This window comes from Hyaena hyaena, unplaced genomic scaffold (genome assembly GCF_003009895.1).
Source record: "Hyaena hyaena isolate Hyena2069 unplaced genomic scaffold, ASM300989v1 scaffold_173, whole genome shotgun sequence".
NCBI lineage: Eukaryota > Metazoa > Chordata > Mammalia > Carnivora > Hyaenidae > Hyaena > Hyaena hyaena.
The window spans coordinates 1560481-1577548 of NW_024080805.1; the positions used below are offsets into that span (position 1 = coordinate 1560481).

General features: G+C 36.3%; 1 protein-coding gene across 4 annotated transcripts in view; it reads left to right on the forward strand.

Moving 5' to 3' along the window:
* PUS10 (pseudouridine synthase 10) overlaps nucleotides 1–17068 on the forward strand; it is a 73846-nt gene that overhangs the window by 31438 nt on the left and 25340 nt on the right. For all 4 annotated transcript variants that reach the window (XM_039240334.1, XM_039240336.1, XM_039240333.1 and 1 more), the window contains exons 5-8: nucleotides 10691–10725; nucleotides 14396–14507; nucleotides 16597–16658; nucleotides 16907–16952. In XM_039240334.1, coding sequence (XP_039096265.1) covers nucleotides 10691–10725; nucleotides 14396–14507; nucleotides 16597–16658; nucleotides 16907–16952 — 255 coding nt within the window. The remainder of the gene's footprint in view (nucleotides 1–10690; nucleotides 10726–14395; nucleotides 14508–16596; nucleotides 16659–16906; nucleotides 16953–17068) is intronic.

A 17068-nucleotide genomic window follows, 5' to 3' on the forward strand; every position in this document is an offset into this window, starting at 1 on the left:
GAGAGAGAGAGAGAGACAGCATGAGCAGGGGAGGGTCAGAGAGAGAGGGAGCCACAGACTCTGAAACAGGCTCCAGGCTCTGAGCTGGCAGTCAGCACAGAGCCCGACGCGGGGCTAGAACCCACGAACCGCGAGATCATGACCTGAGCGAAAGTCAGATGCTTAACCGACTAAGCCACCCAGGCGCCCCTGTTTCCTGAACTTTTGTAGACTTCACTTATAAAACCATTTTAAAGGATACTAAGAGCAGATCTTTATTACTTTCTCAATTTTCTGTATTGAAAGTTATTTGGTAGAACGTTTTTTGTTCCTTCTTCTTGAGTCAAATTTTAGTAATTCGTATTTTCCTTAAATATCCATTACATTTAGATAAATAGTTTTCATAATGTGATACAGGGGCCCTTAGGGGTCCTTGCAAGGGGTCCATGGAGTCAAAGGTATTTTCATAATAATATATAATTTCCTTCTAGAGTCTATATGATATGTGCCATTGCAGCAAATTGAATGTAGAAGCTGATATGAAAATCCAATGTTCTTTTATTAAGACATATTAAAGAGAATTGCAAAAGTGTACCAGAGTGTCACTATTCTCACTAAATTATTTTGTCTGAAAAATACAGTATTTTTAATGTTTATGTTAACATGTAATGGATATGACTTTTATTAATTTAAAGTGAATTAATACATATTTTTAAAAATTCATTGTTTTAAGTGCTAATATTATCATTATTAATATATATAAGCAGCATAAACAAAGCTATTTTGGGTCTTCAAAAATTTTTAAGTAGGTAGAGAGCCCTGAAACTAAACTGTTTGAGAACCACTGATCTAGATTTAACAATGTAATTTTTTTGAAGATGCATGTACTCTTCTATAATTCTTGAAATCTTTGAATAGAACATTCTACTGTATATGTATATATATGGCATCAGTATGTACACATACCTAAGGGCATGCAGTTTTGTTTTTACATATTTATTGTGTCTCCTTGTGTGACTGTGAGCAGAACCCTAACTTAGATGAAAGAACTGACCTTGTTGGTGTTTGGGTTCTTCCTTGTGGCTGAATTTGTCCACAGGCCATGTTTACAGGGTTTCCTAGTCCCACAAGGAAGGGTGAGAAGCTCCCCCAGGAAAGTTGCCCTCATAAGCCAACCTCATCCTCTGATGGTTGTGCTGGATTTCTTAAAACCCATATTGTGCCCAAAGTAAGAATTCAGAAGTATCTCTAGATTAAGGCTTCACGATACAGAGTTTTGGCCGCTATAACGTTATATTTTGGGGGCCTGCAATCTATGCATACCAGCCATCTGTCCTCAGTCCACTATCTTCTCCAATTTCACTGAGCTGGACTATTTGATCTTATTGTCTATAATGACTGTTCAGAAGCCTCTGACTCCTGGGTGGCTCAGTCATTGAGTGTCCAACTTTGGCTCAGGTCATGGTGTCCACAGCTCATGAGTTTGAGCCCCATGTCGGGCTCTGTGCTGACAGCTCAGACCTGGAGCCCACTTCGGATTCTGCGTCTCCCTCTCTCTGTGCCCCTTCCCCACTCATACTCCATTTCTCTCTGCCTCTCAAAAAATGAATAAATGTTAGGAAAAAAAATTTTTATAATAAATAAGTAAAAAGAAGCCTCTGGCTCTAAAGGCCAATGCCCATGGAGACTATTGCAGGAACAAATACCTGGGCCCAGTACCTCCTTCCTGCTACCTGTGCACCAGAAGCTCCTTCTTGGAAGGGAATCCAGCACAATGTGAGGCATAGAGTCAGAGGCCAACACCAGGTCCAAAACCACGGTGATAAACTGGTGAAGCTTCAGCTTATTCTTTTAGGAAATGGGCTGAAGACTGTTGACCAAAAGTTAGTGAGATCCCAGACTAGAAAAGACACCAATTCTCCTGGCTGTACTTTTCTTTCTTTCTTTCTTTTTCTTTTTTTTTTAATTTTTAATGTTTTATTTATTTCTGAGAGAGAGAGAGAGACAGCATGAGCAGGGGAGGGTCAGAGAGAGAGGGAGACACAGAATCTGGAACAGGCCCCAGGCTCTGGGCTGGCTTTTAGCCCACGAATCGTGACCTGAGCTGAAGTCGTTAGTCCAACTGACGGAGCCACCCAGGCGCCCCATCCTAGCTGTACTTCTCAAAATCATTTCCGTGATCCCGAGGTGGAGGGTGCACAGACAGGTTGAGCAATTACCTGGATTTTAACAATAGCCTCCTAACAGCTGTCTCTTTCCGTGTTTGTCTAAAAGGTAAGTCAGTTCATGTCCTTCCTATGCTCACTCTCCTATTGCACCCATCTCCCTCAGAGTAAAATCAGAGTCCTTTAATTGCCTGCAAGGGCCTATAGCAGCCCTGCCCTAGCACTGCACCTCAGTTCTTTGCCTTCATCATCTGTTTCTGCCTTCTTTGACTGTTTAGCCACATTGGCCGCCTTACTGCTTATTCACTGGACACACAAAGCACAGCTTCTGCCTCAGGGCCTTTGCTTGCTGTTACTTCTTCATGAAAGGTTTCTTCCTCAGATATATTCATGGCTTATTCCCTCACCGCTTTCATATCTTTTCTCAAATGTTGCCTTCACAGTGAGGCTTTCCCTGACTACCCTAATTGAAATTGCAGATTGCTTCTTCCATTCCCTATTCCTCTTTCACTTTTCTCCACTGTCTTTATCACTTTGCATTGCATTCATCACATAAAATAGTGTGTGATTTCTTTGTTTGTTTTGCTTGTCTTATGATTCTCAGCCATCAGTTTTACAAAGGCAAGGGCTTATGTCTGTTTTGTTTACTAATATATGCCTAACACACATGGACATACAGCAGTTACTTGTCATTGGCTGTGGTCACTCTGGACCATATTCAGCACATCTTGCCCAAGTCCGCAGCAGCAGCAGTGCAGTTTATGTCTGTCCAAAGGTCAGATTAAAAGGAAGAAATGGGGAGTAGGAAGAAGGAGGTCCTATGTTCTCCCCTACCTGCTCCCCCCGCTCCCAGGGTCCCTCCTACTTTTTTCTTTGCTGAAGAAACAGAAAGCCTTTGAAGTTGAGAGAATATACAGTGGAGAAAGAGACAGACAAAATCATGTTCCAAAATAAATGACAGTGTATTCTGTACTTTCTAACATGTTATTTAAAAAGAATAAAAGAAAATGAAGGGGAAAACCCGAAACCTTCTCCAAATATGTGGTTCTAGTCCCTTTTTCATTTCTGTTGTTTGCTTATTCTAAGGTGCAGTAAGTGGTTTTCAAACGTTTTTGCTTATATGCCCTTCTGCCCCGAAAGAAGTTTGAGATACTATGTACTCCCTCACGTATTTTGAAATCAATGTCTAAAATGTTTCAGTTATAAGTTTACTTGGTAGTAAAGAATATCACTTTTAAAAATGTTTCCGTTGGGCAGTATTCACAAGTGAAATGATTTGTCTTGGATTTTCTTTAAAAAAAAAAAAAAAAACTTGATGGGGCGCCTGGGTGGCTTAGTTGGTTAAGCGTCAGACTTTGGCTCAGGTCATGATCTCACGGTTTGTGGGTTCGAGCCCCATGTCAGGCTCTGTGCTGCCAGCTCAGACCTGGAGCCTGCTTCGGATTCTTTCTCTCTCTCTCTTTCTCTCTCTCTCCTCTCTCTGCCCCTCCTCTATTTGCTGTCCGTGTCTCTCTGTCTCAAAAATAAACATTAAAATTTTTTAATAAAAAAATAAAAAATAAGAATAAAAGCTTGAGACCACTTCTCTACCAAAAAAAAGGTAATGGCGATAGATACAACTAGATTGGCAAAATGTTGGTAACTTGAAGCTGGCTCAAAGGGTACATGGGAATTCATATATTATTCCTTCTACTTTTGTCTACTTTTGTGTTTACTGTTTCATTTTCTTCCTTTCATGTTGGAGATTTTCTCTAAATGAGTAAGTAATCTTTGTTCATTCATCGTTAAGCATAGGGCATTTAAAAAGTGATTGAAAGCTATGTCTATAGAGAGCAGGATAGTGGTGCTTGCGGACTGGGTTTTATTGGAGGAAAACAGGTCGTTAACTGACTTTTTTACATAGAAAGACCACATATCACTTTCTTTTCAGAAACCATCTAGTTCATCCAATGACAGATCCTCTACTCTTCTGTCCAAAGAGGTAGAGATTTGGCTGCCTCAGCAGGGTGGGAGAGGGGGCTACAGGTCTCTATGCAGACTGTAAACTCTCACTGAACACTCCCGTTTTCCTTGCAGGGCCTTGCTCCAGCCGTCCTCTGCCCAGGGGTTTCTGAGTGTAGATACCTCTAGTTTGGTACCTGGAGTGTAAATCTGCTCTTGGTTGGTGTGAGGGAGAGGACCTGGGTATCTGTTCATTGCTTATACAAGCTGTTAGCTGTTTCCCTGTTAGCCCAGTTCACACTCTGTTGTCTTACACTCCAGTCCTCAGTTTTGTTGGGTTTGGAGGGGCAAGTATCTCTTTTTGCCAGCACTTAAAAATCAGCTTCCTAGGTTCTCCTACTTTCCACTCCTGCATTCCCTTTTTGTCTTCATATATGGAGACTTGGGGTGATGAGGGATTTTTTTTATTTCATTGTAGATGGAGTTTCTTTTTCTGTTTCTCATTCTCCAACTCACCTGAGATGATTTTCCAGAGGAGAAGCATACAGAAAGGGCTTTCTTCCACCACCTTGAAGCCATAAGTCTTTATTTTATAATAACAAATTATTTGAGCATAAATATTGAGCCTAAATTTTTAAAGATTATTTTAAAGTTTATTTTGAGAGCAAGCATGAGCAGGGGAGGGGCAGAGGCAGCGGGAGAGAGAGAATTCTAAGCAAGCTCCACTTTGTCAACGCAGAACCTGACTTGAGGCTTGATCCCATGAACCATAAGATCATAACCTGAGCCTGAATCAGGAGTCAGACGCTTAACTGACTGAGCCACTCAGGCACCTCCTAAACTTTTAAAATCCAATGCTTATCCCTAAGAATATATCTAGTGCAAATCAGGTTCAACACAGAATGATTTCAGTCTTATAATTTTCGTGTGATAACTTGGAATAATTTTTAAATAGTTCTCTTCATAGAGTTCTTGAGTTATTTATTGAAGAGATGTTTTTCAACAATTAATAGATTCTCAGCAATTAACAATCATTTTATCTCTCTGGTATTCTAAAACTTAACATTTAGTATTAAAAGCTGTTTTTCTTGGTAGTAATTTTGAGGTAAAATTGTATTTATGTCTTGAAATTGAGCTACATTTGATACACTGAAGTCTCTTGAATCTGCAAGTTCATTTTGTTAACTGCTATTTCAGTGAGGATGCTAGTTCTCTAAAATCACATTCTAGGAGGAAATATATTTGCATGCCCTTAGCCACACCCAGGTGCTGACAGATAATTGTTGAGATAGCTTTGTTTCACAGATAATAACTTCAGAGTTATCTAAAATTCAGTTGCTATGTTATCCTCTCATTAGCATATATGCTAAAGGACAAGATTGAACCATATCTGTCTTTTTTTTTTTCAATTAAAATTTCAAATTTTAGTACAGTTGACACATAATATCACATTAGTCTCAGGTGTGCAATGTAGTGATTAGAAAGTTTATACATTATGCTGTGTTTACCACAAGTGTAGCTACCATCTGTTGCTATATATCACTGTTACAATATCATTGACTATGTTCTTTATGCTGTGCTTTTTATTCTCGTGACTTGTTCGTTCCATAACTGGAAAGCTGTATCTCCCACTCCTCTTTATCCATTTTACCAGTCCCTCATCCTCCTCCCCTCTGGCCACCAGTTTGTCTTCTATATTTATAGGTCTGATTCTGCTTTTTGTTTATTCATATGGTTTTGTGGTTCTTTTTTAGATTCCATGTGAGTGATATCTGTCTGTATGTCTATCTCAGAACCATTCATTCTTTGCAACTCTTCTGTCTGTTCTGATCCCTCTTCCCACCTCCATTCCTACCCTACCTTCTCACCTCCATAGAATTTCTTCTGGTGGTTATTTCCAATTAAATAAGTCCTTCAGAGCTAGGCAAACATCAGCACCTAGAATGTTGGAAAATGCAAGAAAAATTCTCCTTCGTAAAATTCAGAATTTAAGAGTAGAATTCTCCTGGGAACTGGGTCAGTAGAGCTGTATGCCCTAATTTTGCCCTGAAGATTCTGGGGCATTATGTCTTTGCTGATTTGTATATGCTTTTCCCCTCTTGTCAAAAATAAAAAGTTCAGTTTTTTTAATGCTATACAAAGGTTGTATTGCCAACAGTAGTAGGAAGAGCTGGAGTGAGAAGGTTTTATGTCCCACTTCATTTTTTTCTCAACCCTGTAGGGAAAGATAATGTAGAGGATATGAGTGGGCTTTCAAACATAGTTGACATAAGTTTTATTCATCCAGACTTGGTCTGTTAGTCATTACATCATAGATGTGCTATCAGAGACTCGGGAAAAGAAGAATAAGATTGAGGCAGAGAGGTGGTAGAGGTGAGGAGACATGGGCAAGGAGTCTTTACCTCAGCTAGGTGGTAGAGCCCCGCAATGGCTATAGGAATGTGTTCTCCTGCCTCCTCTCTTACCTTCCTCTTTATGCCATCACACCTGATCCCAAACCTGTCACAAACTGAGGAGCAGGCCCTGGGGAGGCAGATACTAATGGCTATAGTGAGCTGGGGAATGTGGAGGTAGAGAAGGAAGGGTTAGGCAGGTATGCTGGGAAGGGGAAAGAAGAGTTACTATTGTTACCGACTTCGTTGTTGAACCTAATTCCCAGCTGCCTATTTGTGTGGAGGTAGAATATATAAATGTATGTGTGCATGCATGTGCATGTGCGTGTGCATATGCGTGTATGTGTGTGTGTGTGTGTGTTGGGAGAAGAGAGAATGGGGTAATACCTCTAGCTTTCCACAGAACTATTGTCATTTTCCTCTTGATACATTATCTTTGTTATTATGTGTTATAAATGAGTCCAGAAGATGTGTAGGATTCAAAAGATTTTTTGAGTTTTAAAAAGGCCATTAGTGGTAATTTAGAAACCTTAGTGTCATTGTTGGTCACCAAGTCCTGCCAGTCTCTCTTCATTATCTCTTAAAGCTGCTTACTCCTCTCCATTCCCATAGTGTATTTTCCCATGTATGATAATGAGGCCTTTTGGTAGAAGAACTATTTTATTTTCTTAAGGTACCATGTAAGAAAAATAATAGTGTGCAGATGATGGTTATTGTGACTTAATGAATTAAAGAAGATCAAATATTGTTCGTTCTTTAGCATGTTCATTGAGCACACCGCCATGGGTTTTTATATATACGTAAATGTGGTATTTCTTCTGTTACGATTTCATTCTTTAGAGTCGTGCCCTCACATGGCACTTAAAACATGCTGACCTTTCCAGTTTCACCTCCAGTTGTTGAATCCCTACTCACATTTATGCACACATTATATATAACCTAAGCACCAGCTTTACTGAATTGTAGCTCCCCACCATGCCATTTTTAATGCCTCTTTTTCTCTCTGTCCGTCCCACCTGCCACTTATACTTAAATCATTGTCAGTTTGGCCCTACTGTTACCCTCTGGTGCTAGATGAACCCCCAGCTCAGAACCCTAAGCTCAAAAGCCATTCCTAGGCATAGATTTTCCATGATGTGTGTGTGTGTGTGTGTGTGTGTGTGTGTGTGTGTGTGTGTGTTACCAGAGTACAGAAGCACATAGCAAGCATGTTATTCTGCTGCTTCATTTAGCACTTGCATAGAATTCTGTAATACAGTTAAAGCAGAGTCCAGGATTAAGTTGTGTGGTTCCTGAATTTTCTGGAGATGATAATGCTGCCTTTGGTACCAAATTTGATTAAACTTGATAACTTTAATGCCATTGCTTCTGTTGGGGAGAAAGAATTAAATTGCTTACTCTAGAGAATGATTTTTTTTCCCCACTAACTAAGGAATAGAACATTTATTAAAATTATCTTGGCAACCTGAAAGAGAGAAATAAATGTACTTTTCTTACTCAACAGAAGCCGGTCCAGGACATTATTAGCACGTAGTAAAAATTGAATAATTGAACAACACTGACTTCTTTGGGATTCAGTCTTCCAGCTCCTGCTGTGTGATTAGTTCTGTCCAACCTGCTGGCATGCTCGAGCAGGAAGCCTGCAGAGGATTAGGAAGGAAAAACCCTTTAGCAAATCTCAGATACCGAAGACATTTGATTTAATTTTTATGTTACACATGGTAATCTGGTTTCCCTTGGCAACCTCCAGTTCTGCCCTATTTTATAATCAGAGGATGGCAGGACATGTGGCAGATTTGATGGCATCTCCTGAAAGTGACTGTAGAAAACAGGATTTGCTTCAAAAGCAGAGAATAAAAGGTCGCTAGAAAAGGACAGAAGAGGGGTGCCTGGCTGGGTCAGTCAGTTGAGCAGCCAGTTCTTGAGTTCAGCTCAGGTCATGATTCCAGGGTCATGGGATTGAGCCCTGCATCAAACTCCATGCTGAGTGTGGAGCCTTCTTAGGATTCTCTCTCTCTCTCTCTCTCTCTCTCTCTCTCTCTCTCTCTCTCCCCCCTCTCCCTCTCCCTCTCCTTCTTTCCCCCATACATGCTCTCTTTCTCTCTCAAAAAAAAAAAAAAAAAAAAGAAAAGGAAAGAAAAGAAAAAGGACAGAAGAGTCTTGAGTCCTCTTAAAGAAGGAACAAGATAGTTCTCTATAGCTTAGATACCCATGATGAGAGAAGTTCTAGAACTACCTATGGCAGAGCAGTTTGGGATGTTAGGGAATTTGGAAATGTTTTAAGGGATAATAATTTTATTATTTGTGAATTGCAGTTAAAGTTTTAATTCAAAAATGACAGTAATAGGCACTATTTGTTTAGTACATGCCACCAATCTTTCTTGGTTCTTTACATACGCAACTTTAATTAATTCCCACAGTGTCCCTTGAAGGGGAGTATTAATATCCCTTTATGAGTGAAAAAACAAGTATTTATTGATCTCTTCTAATACAAAGGCTAAAGAAAGGTGGGGCAATATTGACTGCAAGGTTTCAGCTTTGAGAGACCATTATTCACTTTTTTTCTATGATCTTAAAGTCCTTTAAGTCTTAATAGCCTCTGTTACAAAACAGTATACTAACTAATGCCAATTAATGATGACGTTTAGCCATCCAGAAAAGTTTAAATTACATTCATCTTAGTCTAATTCTTTCATTTGACACATTAGGAGTGCCAAGAATTTAATAATGCCTAAAGCCAGGTCTCTGAACTCCTGGTAATTTGTGTATTACCCCATGCCCACATTCTCTGAAAAAGGACTTGAGTAGATGAAGGAAAGAAGGATGGGGACTTGTAGTGCCATCAGTAGCATTAGACTGAGCTAGCAAAGTAAATAAACTACTGAACCAGAAGGTACTGATGAGATGTTTAGGCATTGGGAATAGCTCTAGTTCTTACTCAGCCAGTCGTTATTCTAGTTGGCTCATGTGGGAACAAAGTAATTCACCTAAGATTTCTGAATGATTTTAAGTCTCTAAAAGTGTCTGGTGTCCCTCTCGTCTTTTGAAGTTTAAAAGGACAGGATTCTACATATGAACCACAATGTGTGTGTAGGGGCGGGGCAGGCCCAATATTCTAATAGCGATAATGAATGGCCACTCTTGTGACATGTGGATGCAGAGACTACATAATGGTATTTTATTGATTTACACATGTGTGCTTCTGTCATGTTCACAAAATGCTATATGCCGAGGTAGGACATGTTGTTAGTTTTCTGTAAGGTGACAGCTGTGGGATCTTAATGTCAAACTGAGAAATCTTAGTGTCACACACTTACTGTGTAAAGCATTTTACATGAATTTAATCCTTATAACAACGATGAATGTGAATGTTATTGTCTCCATTTTAGCAACGTTTTCTCTTTTTATTAATTCTTCCCAAATCTTTTCTCTAACGTTTTATTATGAGCATTTTTTAAGGCTTTATTTTTAAGTAATCTCTACACGCAAGATAGGGCTCAAACTTAGAACCCCAAGATTAAAAGTAGCACACTCCACCAGCTGAGCCAGCAGGCCACCCCTGTTACAAGAATTTTTAAATGTTCAGTAAAGTTGAAAGAATTGTACAGCAAACACCCATATACCTACCTAGATTCTATCATTATGACTCTTTTTCTATATTTCCTTTATTGTATATCTAATCGTCAATTTATCCATTCACCCATCTTAGTTTTAGTTGTATTCCAAAGTGACTTACAGATGTTGGTACACTTACATATGGATATCATTAATTAGATGGAGTTAAAAATGTGGGAGCCCTATTAAAAAAAAATGAAAAACTGAGGCCTTTAATTCTATTTAGGGGACATAGTATGTACTCTGTCACTTTGGGCCCTCCTCTGTGAAAAAGTAAGATAATTTAAGAAGAAAAAAGTAAGCTACTTATGTTAAACATTTGTACCTCATTAATGAGATAGAAATCTGTAGGGAGGAGGGAGATACCCCTGTTGAATTCCTCGGCCACGGTAACCCAGCATTGCAAAGTGGCATCTTACCTCATTTCTGATTTTAAATGAGATTAGGTCATTGCCACATTTCTGAACACTCAGTACTCCCCTAAAAAGAGTTTGATTAGCAAATTAGTTAAGCACTTTAGTAATGATATTGGAACTTCATTTCAATGAACATTTTTCCCCTTTTCTCTTTTTCTGGGTGTGACTAAATTGCCTACAGCACGCTGCATGGTTGCTGGTAAAACAGGAAATGGGGTAAGTAATTTAGGTAGGGAATTTTTTCTACCATTTAAATATAAGCTACCTGATTCTTTTTTTAATGTTTATTTATTTTAAGCTACCTGATTCTTAAAGTACTTTTGCTACTACTACCTCCTTTTTTAGAGTAAGTTCACTAGCTCCTAGAGAAATTAACAAAAAAAAAAATTTTATGGTATGAATTAAGTATCAACCTTGTTTAATTAGTTTATTTGCATGGCATCTTACTAATGTCTATTAAAGTGGATCTTTTTTTGTAGATTTAACAAGAATGTAAATACATATTTTATATTTATGTGTAAGGCACTTATATAATGTAGTTTAGCAAGCTACTACAAAAGAATATATTTTATAATGGTCTTAGAAACTAAATTCTAAAACTATACTATAAAAGATACAAGGTAAAATCCTAATTAAAGCAGAAAGACAGTTGAGTTTATACATGGATAAAACATATAAAACATAGGTCCACAGTCCTTTATCTGAAACCCTTGGGGACCAAATGTGTTTTGGAATTTAGAATTTATTAGATTTTAGAAGTGTAATGTGTTGAATAGCATATATAACATACCCCGCCCCTCCATGGTTTGAGGTGTACTCTGTAATCAAACACATTAATATTTCTGCAGTGAAACATGAATATTCACACTAAGTTTGATACAAAAAGTCTCTAAACAGCCCCCACATGTTCAAGTCAGTGTTTGCTTACCAACTGAGTTAAGAAAAAAATCTTTAATTTTCCAGACCCTCTTGGATTTTGAAGCTAAAAATTTTATACCAATATAAAAAGGGTCATGTGACTACCTGAGGTTCCTGTGTACTCTGGAGAGAAAAGCACAGAGAGAATATAGATTTCTCTATTAGAATCTTCTACTTGGTTAAGTGATTTGTAAAAAGAAGTAATTGACTTGGCTTTTTTGTTGATTTATTTTCTATTTATATATGCTTTTCTAGAAGGCTAATAGCAATATGTCTGTCAAAGGTTTTGAGGTTTATTTAGGTTGTATTAAATTAGTCTCAAATGCTTGTGATGCTGGCATAACAAAATTTGATCCTATGTTTGAGAAATTATTTTAGCACAATCAGAGCACGCTATTTTCTAAAGATTTTCTAAATGTTTCCATTTCCATCTACATTGGTTGTGAGCTGCTGTTGTTATTCTTTATTGAAGTATTTTAAACTAAGCTTAGCTCTTCAAAAAATCCTGTTCAATATAGTTACTGAAACAGAAAAATTATAAACTACTTATCTTTTCCCTCAGTGTCCATAGTTTATTCTACATTCAAAATATTATAGAGGAGTTGTCATTAAAGAATTGATTCAAGGAATTAAAAAATTAATTGTGCTTGGATATTTTGGTTCATCTTTACTCTGGGATGGCTGTCATGTTGTATCTATAGCAAACGTGATTGCAGTTGACAGCCTTGTCAGTAGTTATCCGACTCAGGAGAGAGGGAAACATGGTTACTAAGTACTAAATTGGGACTGATTTTTCCTCTAACGGACCATCAGGCATATGTTAAGGACTACTGTGAAAACATTTACCCTAAATCATTTTTAAAAAGTTATGGAGCACCTGGGTGGCTTAGTCAGTTAAAAGCATCCAACTCTTGATTTTGGCTCAGGTCATGATGTCATGGTTTGTGAACTCAAGCCCTGTGTCGGGCTCAGTGGTGGTAGCATGGAGCCTGCTTGGGATTCTCTCTACCCCTCCGCGTTCCCAACTTTCTCCCTCTTTCGCTCTCTCAAAAAAATAAACTTAAAAAAAAGTTATTAGCGACATTAAAGTGGCAGAAGGTGAAATCTGGCATTTTATTTGCCTTATATATAAAGTTAAGGTTTCCAAGATGTCTGTTAACCGTTTCTACTAGCTCTTTAATCTGGAAGGTAGAAATACCTGCATTTTTTTTTAAACTGGACTAAGACTAAGATATCTAAATAATTTCAAAAACTATGAAGGGGTTAAAATACAAGTTTTCTTAAATACATGAGTAATGTTTTAACCCATATTTAGGATTGGTTTTTGCTGCAACCCTTTGTACTGTCTTGAGTCTAAACAATGTTTAAGTGGTTTTCTCTTCTTGTATTTTTTGTTTCAACTTTTTATCTTTTAAAATGTGTTCTCATACATTATTTACTTTTCAACTGTGATGCTATTTTATGCAAGTAACACTAAACTGTTGATACAGTATCAAATAGTCTATTAAAATACTTAATGTTTCTAATATTCAGAAAATTAGGAACAGTTTATGAAGCTCGAACACTTAGTGTTTCAGTAAGTTCTTAAATGTAGACAAATAATTTGGTTATTTGTCAGATATAGGGTTTATCTGAGTATTTCATTGTTAAACCACAATCCCAAATTGTATGAAAGCATTCTGTGTTATCGGTTATAGTTTCAACTGGATATAGAATGGGTATGTCAACTATTTCTTAATTTTATTTTTAGAGGAAAGTCATCTTTACATATTTTTAGATCAGTTAAATTTAGCCATTAGCTAAATTATTTTTTGTTTTCTACCTTCAGTTAATTGTGTCTTTTGGTCTTCAAGAATTAAACTACAACAAATATTTGATATAAGTAGCCATTTTTTATCACTGAAAATTGGACATTAGAAGAAATGATTCACAAGTTGGCCCTAACATCTCTTTTGTTAAAAGCAGCCCTGTATATAACCATAAGATTGATTTGTAGTTTTAATAATTTGAGTGAAGAGGACTTATTAATGTGTTAGTGATATGGTATCATAATATGCTCAACATAACAAAGCACTTTTAATACTATCATACCATCCATGTTTTTCTTTCTTTTCCACTTCAATTCTTTTCTTTTCTTTCTTCCTCCCTCCCTCTTTCTTCCTTTCTCTCTTTCTATTTTTTAAGTAGCTTTCATGCCCAATGTGGGGCTTGAACTCATGGACCCTGAGATCAAGAGTCGCATGCTCTACTGACTGAGCCAGCCAGGCACCCACTTCAGTTCCTTTCTATAACAATTTTAGGATACAAACTAAAAGCTAGAAATCATAATTGGGACTTCCCCAAATCTATTTATTGGCTCATGAGTAGATTTGGGGGGAATGTCAGATTTTTATTCAGACATTTATCTGATAATTAAATTGACAAGCATTTTAGCACATTGATATTTTAGGATTTAATGTTTCTTCTTTAGCAGTAAAATACAGCTTTTACATTGATTTCCCAAAATTAAGCCCCATTATCAGAGAGAAAGTAGATGTAAACATTTTTAGTCTGGATGAGGTTATCATAAAACACAGTTTTGTTGTTTCTGAGCAATAAACAATCCCTTCTATTACACCTTTCTGTCTTCTGATGTATAAATCCAGAAATCTGGCAATGGTAGCTCAGAAAAGGTCATTAATATACATTTGTCTTTGAAGCTTAAAAACTATCTTTTATTTATTTATTTGTTTTATTTTCTTGCATACCATTTTAAAAAGTTGGTTTTTGAGTCTACTAGATGATTAGTATTCCTCTATGAGGTGAGGAATTTTTGCCTGCTGTTCTCTACTTTCTATCTAATGTGTAAAGTAGTGCCTGGCACACAGTAGGCACTTAATAAATATTTTTAAATAATTGCATAATTTTTTGCTTTTAGTTGAAAAAGTAAAATTTTTCATGTCAGTGAATTAATTTTTATGTTATTCAGAAAGCAGAATCTGTCGCTGGGAAGAAATGATATAGTTCAGCTAAAAGAAGCCTACAAGTGGATAACTCATCCCCTGTTTTCAGAGGAACTGGGTGTTCCCATTGATGGAAAGGTATTTGATCATCAGCATTGTTATTTTCATTCACTCGTTTTACTTCATTATATGGCAGAGTTTTGATTAGTCAAAATAATCTTCTCTTTAAATAATCAAGGATTTTTAAACTTTTAACATATTTCTAACAGTCTTAAATTGAGAAAGTTTATTTTTTAAGACTTCTTTGTGATCTAAGATGTTTATATGTATAACAAGTATAGTGTACCCTAACTGACTTTAAAAGATTAGAAATTAACCTGTGCCTTTAATATATTTATGTTTTAATTGGAGAGACACATACGGATACAGAGCAATACATAAGTAACTACGAGTAATTTATATAACTTAAATACTCAACTGTGGTTATTTGTGGCTCATCTTGTTTTCAGATATAACCAATCAACTGCAGTGAGAATGGATCCAAACTAACTATCCTACCTTGTTGGTATCTCAAGTCCCTCCTTTTGAATTTTAGGTAGACACCGCCTTTGAAACCAGAACATTTAGCCATCTCCCCTATTCCAGAAAAGACCCTTCCTCAGTCTCCAGAATGAATTGAATTTTAGGGAAGAGCTCGACAGGTTTCCAGATGTGGAAACAGGACATATTTCCAGCTTCCCTTAAATTAGATTTTAATAGTATGGCCTCATAGCTTTATCATTTTGCTTGAAGGAAATTCCCTGAATATCAGATACACCCCTACTCAAGTAAAATCACAAAACCATTTTTTAAAGCTAAATAGTTAAAAAAATTTTCACCATTCAGAAAAATTCATAGCTCTGTTTCCCTCTGTTAGTATGAATAAACTCTGTCCTTTAAACTGAATACTGATAGAATAGAGAATAAAACCACTTCACACATACACAGAGAGGAAATGAGGTAATGAAAGTACTTTGGAAATTAGAGAAGTTATTGATGCAAAATATTTTTACCTCAAACTTCAGTTTTGAAGCATAAGTAATTTTACATGTTGAACCAGTGAGAACAGAAAATAGAAAACAAAAAGATGCAAGTGTTCTAATAGATTCAGAATGAGTGAAGTTTTCTTGAGTAAAAGGAATGTCTTGTAATTTTAATTTTACTTTGTAGATTAGAGAGAGAAAAAAAACACTAGCTATTCATTATTGTGATTCTAGAGTAGCTGATAGGCTTGCTGACAATCCAATGCAATCAATAAATATAGAAATATTCAGTAAAGAAGGTTAAATTGTTACATGGTATGGCATTTGTTTTTCTCAATGTGGAATTTTGTTCTCTGTGGAGATTCATGTATATAGAGTGTGAAATTACGCTTATTTTGTATGCAAGGATGTTCATTGTCGCATTTTTTAATAACAGAAAACCTAACAACTTAAATGTCTAACAGTCTCTAGAGTTGAAAAGATGTCTATGATATTTTAATTAAATAAATTTTCCAATATGTTTAATATCTCAAGAAGTATATACATTTACATTTATACTATAAAAATAGCTAGAAGGAAACACGCCAAACTATTACTACATTCTACCTCAGTGGTGTGGGATTAAAAATCCATTCTGTGTTTGATTATTTTATAATTGTATATATCATTTTTGTGATAAAAAACTAAGATTTCTTTTTTAAAATTTAAATCCATTAAGAAGGTTGAGCACTTAAAAATAAAGCCTTAAACCAAAAAAAAAAATAAAAAAGCAAAGCCTTGTACAGAGATTTTAAGCATGTGAATAAAATGCTTTTGCCTTGCTAATAATTCTAATTATAATATTGACAGGAACAATTCTTTCAGTTATCTCTTTCCAGTTCCCTGAATTCTCTTTCATGTTCACATCGAATTTATATACATGCACAAAAATCATACAAATTTATTTTAAAATTTGTTAAAAATTTTTTTGATAGAATCACTAATGATTGAGCTTTGAAGTGAAAAACACAAAAAGAAAAAAAAACCAAAATTGTTTCCTTTCCAGCTGCCCTGTGAACAAGCTGACTTGAGAAGAGTAGTATTCCAGTTTTCCTTCTCATTCGTTTTCTGAGCCAGTCTATGAGAGTTAATTTCTATTTCCATTCATAAGTGGTTAGATGTTGGTTTCCTTTTGCTCATTTTTAAACTGTCTTTATAATTTTTAGAGCTTGTTTGAAGTGAGTGTGATCTTTGCTCACCCAGAAACAGTTGAGGATTGCCACTTCCTGTAAGTTGCTACGTAAACAACAATGTCAATTGTGTAACATTGTTAATGCTTTTCGTTTTCATGAAACAGTCCTCTTTGTAACTTGTCCTGTTTTAGTAGATTAAACCAATAGATCTGGTGTAGAGGTTCATTTTGTCTGCTCCTGATATCCTGAGTTTAGCAGCGATGTCATATAAAATAGATTTGAGTGCTATTCACCCCAAAATAAACTCATTAACTTTTTTTTTATTAACTTGAATTTTACTTAGACGTGCGATATGCCCTGATTGCTTCAAGCCAGCCAAAAACAAACAGGTAAGGATTCCTCCTTTTTATTCTTTAATGAGTTTTATCTGAGCTGAATATTCAAAGTAACAGCAAAATGATATGCGTTAGAAATGTTGGCAATGTATCTTTAAATATTTCCATTT